This window comes from Myzus persicae, unplaced genomic scaffold, assembly GCF_001856785.1.
Source record: "Myzus persicae strain clone G006 unplaced genomic scaffold, MPER_G0061.0, whole genome shotgun sequence".
Taxonomy (NCBI): Eukaryota; Metazoa; Arthropoda; class Insecta; order Hemiptera; family Aphididae; genus Myzus; species Myzus persicae.
This window is the reverse complement of record NW_019100814.1, coordinates 74,356-91,836: the sequence shown is the minus strand read 5'-3', so window position 1 is coordinate 91,836 and position 17,481 is coordinate 74,356. Positions and strand designations below refer to the sequence as shown.

Below are 17,481 nucleotides of genomic sequence, written 5' to 3'. Positions count from 1 at the left end.
TTCAACCAATATAACAGATACAAATAACATAGATGGGCACGTTTGATAGGTATTGGTTAATAAGAATATAATGTATTATTTGAAACCCATTTTCCTTGTTTTTGTACTGTAGGTACTTATCTAACACAGATTCTGTTTTTATGTTATTTACAATTCTCTCTCTTAATAATTAAAATTGACAAGTCAATAGCCATACGACTCGTTCTTATAACCAATTTTTAATTCGTTGCATACTTAAAAAAACTCCTTTCACGTGTTACAGATCTTATTGAAATTGTAACAGCAATTTGAAATAATTTGTTTATTTTAGGAAAGACTCTTTTTAAATTTTTTTTTTAATTATTACGTCAAGGATAAAGAAAAAATAAAGAAATTGCTCTTTTCTCAGATTTCTTTTGTTGTTTTATAACAGTGGCCAGGGGGTGCTGAATTAGAGTTGACCATAGTTGCGCCTATGTCAAACAGTCTATTAAACAATAACAATAAATAACAATTTTACCTATCATTTTTAATTTTCACATTAAGATTTTAACTTACGACTCCGTAGAATATTATAATTTTATCACTTATAGGTAGGTATATTTAAATATTCTATTTGTATTATTTTTATACGCATACCTAATTATTTAGAAATCGACAAAAACATATTTATTATATTATGAAAAGGTATTATTTTTGAGACGTTCGTAACTTAATTTAATAATACCTATTGCACGGGATAAGAAATTTACATAACGTCCAAAGTCGTGCAGTAAAACCCTACAACAAACCTCAACCTTGGTATCAGCATTAAGAATAATCTGTTTAAAAGCATACTACACCCTTAAGACAGGTAGAAGATGGCACTGGTAGGGTTTCGATTCTAGGCTCTTATTTAAAAAAGGACAACTGAAGTGTAAGAAAGTTACAGTCCTTTCTTGGACGAGCCCTCGGAGAATATACGGCAGTCGGCAGTACTACTTCAGTAACTGACTGTCAATTCAATGGTCATATTCTACTGGAGCATCGATGATAGAGTCGTGTTAGACATAAATGGCTTTAAACAGTTTAAACCTCTATTAAACTTCTTGAATTCTTAGCACAAACGTCAAAACGATTTGTTTAATATATTTTTTTAAGTATACCAACATTTGCAAAGTAAGTGTGGATTAGGTAATCTAAATTGTATTATATTTGATAAACATTTTGTGCTCATTGGCTATTTGGGTAGATATTACAGAATGCTAAATAAAATCGGATCTCATTATGAACGGCAAGAATCGAACTGGGTGGCTGAAGGAGGTTTTGGAAATGAAACTGTGGTTGACCGAGTTCCAGCAGACATGATGCATATGATTGATCCTTCTTGGTAAGAACATTAAAATATTATAATAATAAATAATTTAAATTATAAATCAAAATTTTTGTACCCATGTTCCAAGGTATCAATTTCCTCCAATGGAATCAATGTGGTACAAATGGTTAGGTGTTACTATTTTCTTCTTGGGCATTTTATCAGTTGTGGGTAATGGAATGGTGATATATATATTTACCTGTACAAAAAATCTTAGAACGCCTTCCAACTTACTGATAGTTAACTTGGCGTTTTCCGATTTCTGTCTGATGTTTACCATGTGTCCGGCAATGGTTTGGAATTGTTTTTACGAGACGTGGATGTTTGGTACTATTTAAATTTGATACCTTATGTTATATTTCCAATTGATTACACAAATTTGTTAAAGGACCTTTTGCTTGTGAATTGTATGGTATGTTTGGATCATTATTTGGGGTCACATCCATATGGACAATGGTTTTTATTGCTTTGGATCGTTACAATGTAATAGTAAAGGTAAAAATAAAAATAAAAACACATAAATAGCATATTATTTAAGTCATTTATTTATTGAATTCTCAAAGGATAAAATACAATTTGTGTGTTAAAGGGATTATCTGCAAAACCTATGACAACCAAGTTAGCACTATTACAAATATTTTGTATATATCTGCATGGACTTTTCTGGACTTTAACCCCCTTTTTTGGATGGAGTCGGTAAATAATAAAAAAAATACATGGAAAAAATATATTAAAAACATGATTTAAATTTATGTCTTGTAGATATGTACCAGAAGCAAATATGACAGCATGTGGCACTGATTATTTAACTCTGGCATGGCACAGTCGTAGCTATGTTTTAGTATATGCAATGTTCGCATATTATTTACCATTGTTGGTCATAATCTATGCATATTATTTCATTGTGAAAGTAAGTTGTAAAAAACTGTAAAAGAAAAAACACATAATTAAAAATAATTTTTTTAATAGGCAGTAGCATCACACGAGAAATCTATGAGAGAACAAGCAAAAAAAATGAATGTGACCTCTCTAAGATCTGGAGATCAAAGTAATACTAGTGCAGAATTTAAGCTGGCTAAAGTGGCTTTAATGACAATTTCCTTATGGTTCATGGCTTGGACACCATACATGGTTATCAACTTTGCTGGAATATTTCAATTAATTACAATTGATCCATTATTTACAATCTGGGGATCAGTTTTCGCTAAAGCAAATGCTGTATACAATCCAATAGTATATGCGATTAGGTAGGTATTTAATAAACTACAATTGTATCTACAAATGTTGTTTATTATTGTTATTTTTTTAGTCATCCGAAGTATAGATTGGCATTAGACAAGAAGTTCCCATGTCTGGTATGTGGAAAATTAGAAGATGACAGGAGCGATTCAAAATCAGTTGCTTCTGCTCAAACAACTATATCCGAAGATAAAGTCTAAGAATCTAACTAACTTAATCTCATGGAATATGTTTAATCAAACTATCAAAGTTATTTATATTGTTTATAACAGTTATACCTTTATTTCAATTTTCTACGTATTTTCCTTATCCATTGAGATTGGTTCTGTTTCAAAGCAGTCTCTAGTGTATCTTTGATATGAACCAAGTTTAATGGATTTGTTTGTAGGAATAACGATTCGGAAATATCCTTTTTTTCTAAATCTAATTTCAATGTAACAACTGGCACGGTTTGATGTAATAAAGATCTGGATCCCATCTGTATACATAATATATTATGATTAGTTGCATCTATATATTTATTTATTCAAATACTATTATGCTTTCAAAATATATATTATACATATATATATATTTAAATAATATATTTATATTTATATATAAATATATGACCTTAAGGGTTGTAAATGTAGTTATATTTAAATACCAATTTAAATAATATTTCAATGTTTGAATGTAAACAGATTCATTTAATCTACTTGGTATTTGTGAACTTTACTCGACATAGAATTGATTGATTTATAAAGCATACAAGATACAATTTGAAGTAAGTATTTTAATCTACACACACTACTTCAGTATAATGTCTTACAAAATATGTTTTTGTAGATAATATTATTAGTGGTAGAATCACAGAATAACAGAATCTAGAAAATTGATTCTGTGGTAGAATAGTTTAAGTTGTTATCTACTGAGTCTTCTTTAAGCTAATGTTTACGTCATTAAGACTAGAATAAGGAGACCAAATTCATTTGACCGTAAGTATGAAAAAGCGCACCAAAATAAGTCCAACAATTAAACAGCCAGAAGCTGCACTGTAAACGGTAGGGTTGGTATTTTAACTTGCGCAGTATCACAGAACAATATTGTATAGGGATTATTCATGTTTTTTTTGGGGGAATTTTTTTTGGAAAATAAATGCATTATTTTGAACCATAACATTTTTTTTCTTTTATAGCTTGTACGATTACACCTTTATACATGTGCGTATGTGTATATTTCTAAGCATTTTTAGAACATTTTAGTGTAAATAATTAAATTTTACAATCCGTTAACACTATACCTAATTATTTTATACCTATGTATCTGTTATCATAGTAAGTCTGAGCCGGATACTATTTGATACACCATACACATGTGTTTTCTTGAACCATCGTTTTATACTTATGTGTATCGTTACACTCAAATTTATTTCTTAAGAATGTTGAATGTTTATGAAATACACACATATGCACATGTATAAATGCATAATCATATAAGCTACAAAATCTAAAGGTCATAATTCAAAATAATGCACATACTTTACAAAAAACTCAAAAAAACATAATAATCGCTATAATATGCAGGTTAAAGTAACAATGCAGTACAGCCTGTATGTTTAATGGCGAAACTCATTTCGGGTTGTTATCAGAAATGTAGTTTGATCTCTTTATTCTGGTCTTCATAGCTTACATTTTACTATAATACTGATAATAAATACCTAATATACAGAGAAAGTAAACTAACGCCTACATCAAGAAATTATAGAACTCACAGAAACAAGTAGCAGTTCACATTTTTTTCATTTTTTCTATCTAAAGTGAACAGTTATCAACTAAATATTTTTTTTATGGAGGCATCAAGCACATTTTATAGTTAGGTCTAAAAATGTGTAGGAAAATGCATTCTATTAAGCGTATTGTACAGTATTAGTAATGAGTAATTTTGATTTTATAGTGCATATTTTGAAAATTGAATGCATTTTTTGGGAAAGAATTCCCAGCATATTCTATAGTTGAGAGCATTTGTTTTTAATAAATAGGTTTTTTTTTTTAAATAGTGTTAAAAGAATGATTATGGCAAAAATTGTATATCTACGAAGTTATCAATATTGTTTATGTGAGACAACATTTATTTTCATTAAGAAAATTTAAATATATTATTAAATTGATTTTATTTCTATGAACTTAACTAAAACAACTTACATCGGTTTCAAATCGCCACTCCAGTTCTTTGAAGTGTGGGAATACAAACGCACTTAATGACAAAATATCTAGTAAATGAGGTTTTTGGTTTTCCAAAAATAATATAATCATATCTAATTTGGTTTCACTAAAACCATATTCTGTCAGTGATTCTTTTATTTCCAAATCAGTTAGCTAGACAACAAATAATAATAATTTTACAACAATACAACATTCAAACCAAATTATTCTGTTAACTTACTTTATGCTTACAGCTTTGCACACACATGAGACATATGCTTTTTACAACTGATATTATTTTGTCCTCATCAACCTGCATTTTTTCTTTAATAAAATACACTTTTATTATATATTTTTATCCAATATAGATAAAAAATTTAAGTTCTGACAGTAGGCCATTTTACTACAGTCCATGAAATATGCCTTTAAATACTTGGTGAATCAAACTCGTTAATTTAATTTACTTACAGTACCTACATAATGATTCATTAATTTAAATAAAGCTATTAAAATTATATGTGCATAATTTACAGTAGTAAAAGGTGTGATATGGTAGTAAGCATATTACATGTACCTAGGTATAAGCACAGGACTTCAATATGGTGGGATGTACTTTGGTACCTCTATTTTTGTCTTCTCTAATTGGCATGCCATACAATTTCAAAACTTTAAGAGATGAAGCCTGATACATTAAAGTTAAAATATAGGTACCATATATCAAATTAAATGAATGTATAATACATTAGAACTACAATAGAATATGTACGGAGGTAATGTATATTTATTATTTAAAGACATTCAACAAATATTATTAATAATTAATACCTGCAGCTTTGTTATAAAGACTGGAATTAGGTCCGTTGTCCATAAAATCTTTGGTGAGCCTCAAGAAATCCTTGATAACTGAAGATATTCAATTTTAGTTTAGTCAATAAAATTATTAAAAGAATATTTAAGATTATAAATACACATAAAAAATATACACTATTCATAAATAGGTGCATTAAAAGATTTAACTAATGAAATAAAAAATGTATACAGAGTGATTCACCAACCAGTTTACCCTCATGATTTCCTTTAATAATGGATTTATTCAAATTCTTGAATATTTATGTACTGTTGAAGGAGTGTTCTGTGGCGATACAAACTTCTGTTTTTCAAATGAGAACCCCCTTCTTTAATTACTGTATCTGGATATTATTTAGTAGATAATTATTTTGGAAATGTTGATATACCTAATTCAAAATTTGAATGAGTAAATTGTCTGTTATTAATATTTTTGAATTAAGGATAATAGTATTTAAAATTGGTTTTACAAAAACATCAAATAGAAGTAACATTGGATCTATTTGTACATAGTATTTATTATATTCACTATCCTGGCTATTTTTACAAACTATTCATATTGATACACTAATGTAAATTACTAAAATTTTAAAATCACCATAGTCCCCATCTAACAAACCATTATCATGGAAATATTATTATTTGTAAACAATCTTGTTACTCAAAAGCTACTCTTAACATTTTTATTTTGGTACATCAACATTTCAGTAGTTATCAAAAATATGGAGTCCTTGAGTATATTTATACATTTGAAATATCAGATTTTATATGACCGCATTAATGAAAAAAAAGAGGAAGAGCATTCTTGGTGAATCAACCTGTATAATATTAATATTGTCAGATTTTAAAATTTTTAAGAAGTTAAATAATTTGATAATATTTCACTTCTTGTCATTATTAATACTCACAAATACATAGAAGGTTGGGATGCAGAATACAAAATTAAAACAGATCCTAATTTTCTTACCATTATCTGTTTGTTGAGCCAAAAATTGAAAACTTATTTTGAAAACTTCCTTTACTGACGACATGATACACAGAAATTAGAATAAAATACTTAGTAAAAAAAATAATATCAGCAGATAAACCAAATTAAACCCTTATTTAACTTAACGACATGCGTTTATACTTTGATTTGTACTTAAATATGTTTATATTAATATAGGACATAGGTAATTTTATTCCTAAATATTATCATATATTCTGTATTCATACTATATAGAAAAATTTGAAATGAACATTATTTAAAATTAAATAAATGATAAGTGATTACATAACGATAACGATGATAAGCCGGTTACTGCAGCCACGGTCTTATTAATAATATACTGCAAGTATTATATTAAATTACTGCAGCTATCCAACTTTCCTATACCAACAGTCTGACGTGATGAGCTCGACTTATCTTGGTGTACAAATTATTATATATTATTGATCAAATTATTTTCACCAAATATTATTTATTACAATTATAAATGTTTGTTAAAGTAAAATATGCAGCGATTCATTTATCAAAAAACTCACTATTTCTTTAAAACACTATTTCAACAGTAACATTTTAACATTATTTTTGTTTGATCTCCCCCCAAATTCATAGCAGTGTGTTAAAAAATTTGTAATTTATTTTTTAATTAAATTATTTTATTCAGCAGAAAAAAATGATTTTTTTGTTGGTCGTTGGTTTCTTTGGTTCAATAATTTAATATTTTATTTTTTGACGAATTTTTGACACGGTTATTTTACGAAACAAATATTCTAGGGGCAAGGGAGCCCCCCCCCCCCTGAAAATGTCGAAAATCTTCGGAAATTTGTTCACTGTGATCAGACTCCATCTTAATTTTTTTAGATACAATTTAAAAAAATGATTTAATGTATGAAAATGTATAATTTGTTAATGAAGAATCGGTTTGAAAAAACCTAACCAACCTAACCTAACAGCTATCAATAACAACTCTTTTTCGTTTCTATTCTATGGATAATTATCAATTCCCAAAATATTGTGTATTGCATAGAGTAATAAGAATATATTATTCTTATAATATATTCTTATTTCTTATTACTCTATGGTGTATTGCCACAAATACGCTATGTATATATATGTGTGTGTACACCACCATAATCTTTTTATGATCACAGATTTATATTTAATTATAATTATATATATGTAACAAAGAAATACGGAAACGGAATGGGTATTTAAATACATGCACATTGACGGCTGTCGGTGCCCACTATCCAGTACCTATTATCCAACGTGTGACATTACTTAGTGTTATTGTAGAATAATATAATGTTGAATTATCTTACGATAAAAATAATAAATAATGTTCATTAAATATTATTATAAATAAAGGTATTATTTATAACTTTATAAGTACTGTAATTTATAATAATATTTTATGATTACTAGAGAGTAGAGATTAAAGTTGAAAATAGAAAAGTGAAAACTATTTAAAAAAAAATTTATATATAACTTATAATAGATTGATAAATTAAGATGTTGTCCCCCCCTTGAGAATTTTTCTATGGGCGCCATTGCAAATATTATCTATTTTTCTATGGGGAGTAGAAAAATTCTCATCATTTTAATTTCCTAGTCAGCTAGAATTCTAAATTCTTTCAATTTTTCCTGGTACTTGGTAGAGTTATCACTTCCACTTCTGAACATTTATAAATTAAGACGGCTCTCTGCAGATTCAACGATGTTTACATTTTCATAACTGCAATTCACATTTTTTTATAAGATTTAAAAATAAGTACTGCCGTACTAGTCCAGGTGACCCATGCCAAGAAACTATTCCCCCTGCCATTCAGGTTCATTTGACGCCCACCAATTACATCTCTTGTGTTTTTGATGTTCTAAACGACAATCAATCATTTATAAGAAAAGGTATTAAAAGTATTTAAAGAATTTATCATACTGTATTTATAGAATATACATTTAAACTAAAAAACCAGGTGGTCAAAATAAAAATAAATAGATAATATACAAATAAATGAATTAAAAATTTGGAATTTATGTTTACAAAAGTCCATTGAAGTTAGTTCATGAGCGTAAGTGGAAAATTCGCATTTTGTATTCAATTATAGGTCTAAACACCTTTTCCTGGTAGACGTGGTCTTAAATGAAATTGCGGAAAAAAATCCTCAGTAGCATTTTACTGGGGATTGGTTAAATACAAATAATTAATTTTACAAATTAAATATTAGAAATAAAATTAACATTGTATATTAGGTTAAAAATTGTCAGTTTATAAAAAATTGTCTTATACCCTAAAAATGCGATATGAACAATATTACTATATAATACATTATATATGTATATGTCGTAGGCCGTATGGGAAATTAGTTTTTTTGCAAAAAGACTAGGCTCTTTGCAATGGGGTAGCCTGTTTGCGAATTACTTATTATTTTACCAAACAGCCTGCTGTATTTTAGGCTCATTGCATACAGACCACGAATTAAGATATACAGGATGCCGAACGAGGGCTTATCAAGTGAAGACGGAAGTTTCCAAAAATCCAGAATAACTTACAGCGCTTTTTAGCCACAGTGGCGTTTAATGAACTAAAACAGTGCTACCATCTATCAAGAATTATAGTTTTACGTATCTTTATCATAAAAATTATCATCATGTTAATTTCCCGCNTCAGTTGCTGGGTGTAACAGCCAAGATCGTGATATTAAAGTGACACTTTTCAGTGTCACAAATGCTAATAAATTATCTTGGGACGCTGCAGTACGTAGTTCAATAAGTAATCAGGTAAAAGATCTGAAGTATGTTTGTTCAGAACATTTTTTACCTGAAGATATTTGTACTACATATGCATTACCATCAGACGTAATTGAAGTAAGAGTTAATATCAATAGGTATATATTATAAAGAAATTTGGTATTATTATTAAAGTTAATTTATTTTAAAGGAATTTGGGCAGAAAAAAGTGTTTAAATTGAAGAAGGGGGCTATTCCCTCGTTATACAATCAAATAGACTCTAAACAAGTACTCTCTCATGGTATTGAATACCAAGCACCAACTCAATCCTTTAGAAGAGAACTCTTTACAGTAGAAGTAATTTAAATAAGTTAAAATAAGCTAAAGGGTTTAATACCCATTTATTATACATAAATAAATAAAAAAAATAATAAATAGATTAATTTTATATTTATGTAATCTTAAGAATTTATATTTTAAGGCCCCCAAAATTATTAAAAGAAATATTGATTCTGTTGATTCAACATCGAACAATACATCATGCAAACATATTTGTTTAGTAGATATCAAAGTAAATATGACTAATTATAAAAAATACTATATTCTCTAATAGTACTAACTACTAATATGTGCAATATTAAAATCATTTTGTTTAGAAACAAGCATTCACTGATCAAAAAATTTCCATGTGTTACTCATAAAACTGAGATACTTACTTTTATAATAACATACTACATAACCACAAGAATGCATCAGTACACAAAGATTTCAAACAAAGACCAAAATAAAAATAATGCAAAAAAAAAGAAAAGTGCAAAACTTGTTGATACATAACAGTAATTATTTGTGTCAATTATTGTAAATATCACTGAAAAAAAATATATTAAATGTATTCAATGACTTGTATGAAACTATAACTTTATAATATTAAAAAAATTAATAATAATATACTCATACTGATTAATTATAAAAAAAAATAGTCGGTTTTTTTAAATAATACATTAGTAGGTACGTTAGTAAGCCTGTGGTAAGCCAGGCTGCGCTAGATACGCTCGCGTACTATTTCCCCTTTCTACACCTCTCTCGCGGACACTAAGCGGCCCGGCCCCCGTCACCCGCCTCCCTTGACGTTTCCAGTCCAGTGTAGTAGTCCGTGCTGGAAACTTTCGACTTCACAGAAATACTGATAACAGGCTGTCGTTCGGCATCCTGTATATCTTAATTCGTGATACAGACTAACAGCATCAGGCCTTTTAAGGACTACAATCATAATAACTATTAAAATTGTATTATTTTAAGGGTTATTAATAATAACATAGTACATTATATGTATATAACTATAAACTATTATATATTACTAACTAAAAAAAAAAATATGTAAAAATATGTATTTTTTTTTGCCTACAACTTTGCCAATATTATATTTTGAATATCTAATGGTCCACGATCTACTTTTTTAATATTGACTATAAAGCTGGTTACACATACACACGGAGCGGTTTAACCGCGCGCGGTCGCGGTTTTTATCCGCCGCGGATTTTCTTTAAAAATTAAACACCTATATTTAAATGGGTATATTCAAACGAAGTAAACTGGCTAGCGGACGACAGCGGTCGACCGCCTCGAATCACGCTTGCTCAATTTTCGGGCGGTCGACCGCGTCCGCCAGCTAAAATTAAACTGTGGATTTCCAATAGCCATATTCACACGAAGCGGTTCGTCCGCCAACGGCCGCGGATTTATGGCGGTTTTTTCATTCATAACAGCGTTCATAATCCGCCTCGTGTGTAAGCAAACAGCGGATACGGACGCGGACGTGATTGCGGTCGAAATCCGCCTCGTGTGTAAGTTAAGTTTGGAAGCGGTCGCGGACGCTGATGCGGATAGGAACCGTTACCGAGCGCGGCTAAACCGCTCCGTGTGTAGCCAGCTTAACATAACTTCCTAGTTCTTACTCATAAACTGTATCAATAGCGTACCAATTTATAAAATCATATCAATTGTATACATTTCAAATTTTTGGTTTTTACCTACATTAGTAGCCTAATAGTAGGTACATTATAACCGGATATTTTAAGGATTTAGATACAGATTGACGATGTATACCTAATAATTATAAATACGTGGAAGAAGAAATTAAGAAATGTTCGACAGACAACCGATGCAGAATTTCTTGACGAAGTACCAAGTACAATATTAACATTAAGAGAAATAGCGAAGAGACATTCTCAATTTGGAGGACGGGATTATCAAAAACGTTTTCGCAAAACATCGTGCAAAACAAATAGATGAGCTTGTCGCAAAAACAATGTACCGTGTAGCTCAAGATATCACGTCATCACGAGACACTACATATAACGATAAGTAAATACTTTATATAATATTTAATATTGTAATGTATCTTAATAGAATCTTATCTTAATAGTCTAATAAATCAAATAATAAGATAGTTTTTGACAGCCCAGCAATCGATTGGGTTTTAGATACAATTTTAGATTTCAATGTTACTAGCGAATAATACAGTATGCTAGTACTATTATTTTTTAAATAAATATAATCTAATAATCTAAAAATATATATCTATAATAGGTAATTATAGTATAATTGATTATATTTATAAAAAAAATTATATTTTACTGAAAAAAAAATAATTTCTTATTAAATAATAAATAATAATGGGGGGGGGGAAATGTCCGCATCGAATATATATTGGGGGGAAAATGTCCTACTACAACAATAACAGTCGGGGGGAAACTGTCCGCCATTCATATTTTTTGTAATATTGCAGTTTAATTTAATTAAATTAAATATTTTACATATTTTTTTCTTAGTTAGTAATATATAATAGTTATATACATATAATATTATAATGTACTGTGTTATTATTAATAACCCTTAAAATAATATAATGAAATGGTTATTATGATTTTAGTCCTTAAAATGCCTAACTGCTGTTAGTCTGTATGCAATGAGCCTAAAAAACAGCAAGCTGTTTGGAAAAATAATAAGTAATTCGCAAGCGGGCTACCCCATTGCAAAGAGCCTAGTCTTTTTGCAAAAAAACTAATTTCCCATACGGCCTACGACATATACATAAATGTATGCCACGATGGTTACAAACTATACATATGTATACAAGAATCCAAAATTACAAAATAAATGTTGAAGACTTCCTAAAAGCGATCGCTTATAATATCAAAAAGCGCTGTAATGACTAGGTACTAGGTAGTAGGTAATATTATAATCACATTACATTTTAATTTCTACATGGTAATTTTTATAAAATGCAAATCGCTTATATAACATACAATATTTATTTTGTATTATTACTATTATATAACAACAATAGGTATCGTGGCTGACTAAGTAATATAAGTAATCACATTTGTAAAATTATACTACCATAGTACCATCACATATATTATTAATTTTAATTTATATACAATTATTAGGTATTTATAATTATTATTATAAGCATACATTTATTATATACATATTAATTGGCAATATTAGTAATATTGTATTTTTAGAAAATAAGACAATTTTTTATAAAATGAAAATTTTTAATATAGTATAAAATATTTATTTAATTTATAATGTATACTTTGTAAAATAAATTATTTACATTTGGTCAATCTCCAGTATAACGGTACAGGGGATTTTTTTCTAACTACCCTTAAATGATATTGCCACCGACCTTTCTAAAACCAGAGCTCAACTTAGAGGGGGGCTAGGGGGGCTGCAGCCCCGGGCCCCTGTTGATAATAAGTTATAAAATTGGCACTGGAAAAATCAATACCTACAGCAAAAAAACTGAATTTATAACTTAAGTTAAGGACCCCAAAATTCCTAAGTTGGGCTCTGTCTAAAACCATTCTGTGTCCACTATTATAAGTCCTTGTTTAATGAATAATATTTGCGTTATGCAAAATAAATTATTGTCGATGAATCATTGTATACATCATAACGTCACTAAAAATTTGTTGAAAATTCATGGTTTTTGTTATAGTACTACGATTTCAGTCTATTATAAATAATTTATATTTTGGTGATGAGTGATGACGAATAATAAATTGAGGTACCTACCTACTCCATAATATTTTATAGGTACCGCTGTTATACCTATCGTATATCATCTATCATTTTACTACATGGTTTTTACCAAGCATTATTCTTAAAATATTTAATTGGGGAATTTCATTCGAAAATAAATAATAATAATACAAATTATATAATAATGTTGGACTATTTGTCTTGTCGATACTTAAACTGATTCATCATCTTGACCGACTTAACCATGTTCTATAAATATATAATAACTAAAAAGTAAAAAATAAATTATTTGTCAATTTTTATAATCATTTAATTTTTTAAGGATACTAACTCGGTTGGTACTGCAGTTGAACATTTTACGAACGTTGCTAAGTTTAAAATCATTAGCACTAAAAATGTTTGCTACAGCTTTACACCAATTGGATACCTACCTACCGAAGTTAAATTAAGCACTTTAAGCCACACAGCTTTATTTGCTATATATTTTGGAAAACTGTAGAGATAACATATTTTACAATTTATGCTCTCATACATTCTGTATAACACATGTGTGAAGTATAAACTTTCTAATTTTTATGTTAACTACATATATTATTTAGTTATAGTATAATATAGGCAAACTCAAAGTGGATATATCCACCTTGGGCATACTGGTACGACTGGAACACTAACTTATGAAAAGAAACGTTTTTATAATTGTTGCTGCTATTGCAGCACATAGCACAAATATGGCCAGTACGGGTCATTATTTGGTAGGTATTAAAAATTATAAAAACTTTAATAACGTAATATCAAAATCAAGACGAGTTTCCCGGGAGCAAAATTGCTGGATTGAAATTGCACATAGGAGTATAGGACTATTGGACTATAATAGGAACAATCAGCAGACCATGGTGTATTGGCGTGAAGTTACAAAATCAACACGGGTTGATAAGAAATGTGTTTTTCACAAAAACTGATAAGAATTGTGAACACTTCTGATTGGTCGTGAAATTTTGCTCCTGAGACTCTCGTCTTATCATGATGTAAACAATATTATCAACATCGTGCCCATCGTGGCCCTTTTAAATTTTAATAGTATTTTAAGCATGATACAGTAATATTACTCTATGATCTCAAGGCCCAAACCTGTCCCAGACCCTCAGAGTGCAGGCCATAGAGTCTATATTATATACTCTATAGTACACAAATATTTTGTATGTTAAAATGACTGCAGACTACATCATCTGTAGCTTGCAATCAACATAAAATATTTCTTTAATTGTAAGTTAACAAAATTTAACTAATTTATACAAAATAATAAATATTAACTGGTATATTTTATTTTTAGATAACCCATACTTCTTTGGTTTTATGAAAACTAGAAAAAATGAATAAGCACTGCGCTTCATCCCAACACAGGTAATTACACTTGATAATGTGATTTGAATTGTATTTTTAACAGTTTCATAACTGCTAATATTGTTATGAAACATGTGCACTTTTCCAGTTCTATAACTAAGTTTTATTTTATACAATTTACAAGACAAAGATCTATACTTTTACAAGACAAAGATCTATACTTTTACAATTGTAAGTAGGTATATACATATTTTAATATATTTTACTTTTTGTTTTAGTTCAGAAAATAAATTTATCAATACTAAAAAAAGGCCTCTACAACCTGATGAATATTCCAAACCTAGTAATATTAAAATTAGTTTTACTTGAAGATGTTATTTTGTGTTTTGTATAGTTTAATATATATTTTAATGTGTTTCAGAAAAATTTAAATCAAAAGAAATTTATAATGTACCAGATGTTGATATTGTTGCATTATTTAAATTTGAGTTGCAAAGAATTTTTGTTAATTCTAATATTTTACATACCACTATAACAGATATCCTACCTTATGGCTCAAGGATTTCAGGTCTTAACATTTCTAATAGCGATGTTGACTTTAATATAAACTATGGTTGGTATTATTATTTGTTATAATATATTAATTTACACACTAATATATTTTATAAAATATCTCATTTTTATCTTTATATTTGAACAGTTAAAAAATCGAATTAAGCTATAATGATAGATAACTGTGATATTCTTATTCATAACTAATATTGTTTATTTTATTTTAGCCTATTTAATATTATAGTATGCAAAAAAATTGTTTTTAAATTTAAACTTTTGTAAGCCTTACTTCCTTTTTTACTATCTATTTTAAAATTGTATGTTGACTTTATTTTAAATATTTTTTCAGTTTCAAAAATCCCAGTCAAAACAGTGATAAAATCATTTGCTAATAAAATTCGTCAAAGTCAGGTATTTATCAAGGTGTTTGCATTAATCCATGCTAAAATACCTATCATAAAATGTACTCATAAAAATACTGGTATTGATTGTGATATATCATTCAATAATGTCAGTTCAGTTCACAACTCTCATCTTCTCAATCACATTTTAAGTATGGACAATCGTATTAAACCAGTCTTAATGAAGTTAAAAATATGGGCTAAAAATATTGGGCTTATAAATACTAACGGTTTTTCTAGTTACTCTTTCTATTGGCTAGGAATATTTATTATGCAAGTTATGGGAATATTGCCAGCCATTCGTGATTTACAAAAATCTGTTCCAGAAGTTTTAGTTAATCAATGGAATTGTGCATTTTCCAAAAATCCACAAGAATATATTATTAAAAAACAAGAAAGTCTAAGTGAGAGTGACATATTAAATGTTTTCTATAAATATTATTCAAATTTTGATTTTGATAAATTTGTGATAAGTCCATATATTGGTTGTCCATTACTCAAAAAAGATTTTGAAAATGTGGAACAACTTCCAGGTGAACTATGGAGGTATAAACAATTTTATGAAGAAAATAAGGAATGCCAGAAGTTGTTATTTTTGGGTACTTGTCAATTTAAAATGTACACTCAAGATCCATTTCAACATAATGTTAATATTACAGCAAGAGTGACTCCAAAAATATTTGAAAATTTTATAAATGCTTGTAAAAAACTAAAATCTTAAGAGAAAATAAAAAAAAACTTAGGTTTAAGTTGTAACTTTAGATTAATAAAATAATCATACTACATTCATATTGTTTTATTATAAGCATTTCATATTACCTGAAATAATTGTCCCTATGTTAAATAAATATTGTTTAATACATTAATATGTTTTATAAATAATTGTTTGATGTAAATACCTATTAGGCTATAAATTATATTAGTATATCACATATAGCGTGTCTTCGGAAAAAGGGTACACTTAATCACTCATTACCCTGTTAATAATTTTTTTGTTTCCGTTAGCAGGACATTCTACTAGACTAATAGATCATAAATTTATATGACTTACAATTTTTTTAACTTGTGTATTTTGCATGTACCCAACACAACTTCCTTATATTGAATGACAATTGACAACACCTATTTTGAAACCATATTCGGATCAATCGTTTTTTTAAAGTATTTTGGTGTATTAATTACTACTCTAACCCCGAAATTGAGGGTTTATCGCTCATGAGCAAAATACACGAGTCAAAAAAGTCATAGTTATGTTTGATCTTTGAGTGTAATTGAATCTTGAATGTCCTGCCAACAGATTTGAAAATTATTGACAGGATAATGAGTGATTAAGTGCACTGTATCCACAGACACATAGTTTATTGAGTTTTTTAGCACATGTTCATGCTTTGATATTATAAATATTAAGTGGGTACATAAATAACTGAGCCCTAACTATCACTATTAATTGCATTCAAATTATTACTTTATTTCACTAATATAAATTATAACAGAACTGATTTTCTTTAAATTTCTATTAGTTCAAAACTCTTGAACTTTTTAATAATTTAATTGGTTTTAATTGATAAAAATAATTAAAAATATTCATGTCAATATAATTATTTATAACAAGTACAAGAAGTATTAAAAGTAGGTAATGACTTAATGTTTTATTATGTATAAGAAAGTTTCTGTCCATGTACTGCCCCAAAAAAATGTTTATTAAAGCCTTTGGTGTGTTGTAACTTTACCATAACCTTACCATTGAGAATTAATTTATGAATGTATTCTAGTACTTCTTTTTAACTATCATTAAGTAATAAACTATAAGGTAATGTGTG

At 28.2% G+C, this 17,481-nt stretch overlaps 3 protein-coding genes across 7 annotated transcripts; 2 read left to right on the top strand and 1 right to left on the bottom strand.

The window, feature by feature from the left end:
• The first annotated feature begins 889 nt into the window (after positions 1–889).
• On the top strand, positions 890–3,082 carry LOC111026241 (opsin-1-like). Of its 3 annotated transcripts, none has more exons than XM_022304282.1 (8): positions 890–1,137; positions 1,220–1,348; positions 1,422–1,660; positions 1,722–1,828; positions 1,923–2,029; positions 2,096–2,243; positions 2,303–2,580; positions 2,643–2,772. In XM_022304282.1, the coding sequence occupies exons 2-8, from the start codon at positions 1,221–1,223 to the stop codon at positions 2,770–2,772; spliced, it is 1,137 nt and encodes a 378-aa protein (XP_022159974.1). In that variant the 5' UTR covers positions 890–1,137; position 1,220. The 3 variants fall into 3 exon arrangements, with proteins under 3 accessions (XP_022159974.1, XP_022159973.1, XP_022159972.1); XM_022304281.1 differs by having other exon boundaries at positions 890–1,152; positions 1,211–1,348; XM_022304280.1 differs by having other exon boundaries at positions 913–1,137; positions 1,211–1,348; positions 2,643–3,082.
• LOC111026242 lies at positions 2,148–6,836 on the bottom strand. 2 transcript variants are annotated; one of them, XM_022304283.1, is made up of 6 exons: positions 6,569–6,835; positions 5,581–5,658; positions 4,997–5,079; positions 4,756–4,929; positions 2,851–3,050; positions 2,148–2,258 (listed from the first exon to the last, which is right to left on the bottom strand). In XM_022304283.1, the coding sequence occupies exons 1-5, from the start codon at positions 6,630–6,632 to the stop codon at positions 2,853–2,855; spliced, it is 597 nt and encodes a 198-aa protein (XP_022159975.1). In that variant the 5' UTR covers positions 6,633–6,835; the 3' UTR covers positions 2,148–2,258; positions 2,851–2,852. The 2 variants fall into 2 exon arrangements, with proteins under 2 accessions (XP_022159975.1, XP_022159976.1); XM_022304284.1 differs by lacking the exon at positions 2,148–2,258 and having other exon boundaries at positions 2,825–3,050; positions 6,569–6,836.
• A 7,560-nt stretch (positions 6,837–14,396) lies between these two features.
• On the top strand, positions 14,397–16,527 carry LOC111026256 (terminal uridylyltransferase Tailor-like). 2 transcript variants are annotated; one of them, XM_022304305.1, is made up of 6 exons: positions 14,397–14,630; positions 14,698–14,768; positions 14,987–15,051; positions 15,130–15,321; positions 15,610–16,065; positions 16,195–16,527. In XM_022304305.1, the coding sequence occupies exons 2-6, from the start codon at positions 14,737–14,739 to the stop codon at positions 16,380–16,382; spliced, it is 933 nt and encodes a 310-aa protein (XP_022159997.1). In that variant the 5' UTR covers positions 14,397–14,630; positions 14,698–14,736; the 3' UTR covers positions 16,383–16,527. The 2 variants fall into 2 exon arrangements, with proteins under 2 accessions (XP_022159997.1, XP_022159996.1); XM_022304304.1 differs by having other exon boundaries at positions 14,398–14,630; positions 15,610–16,527.
• Positions 16,528–17,481: the final 954 nt, after the last annotated feature.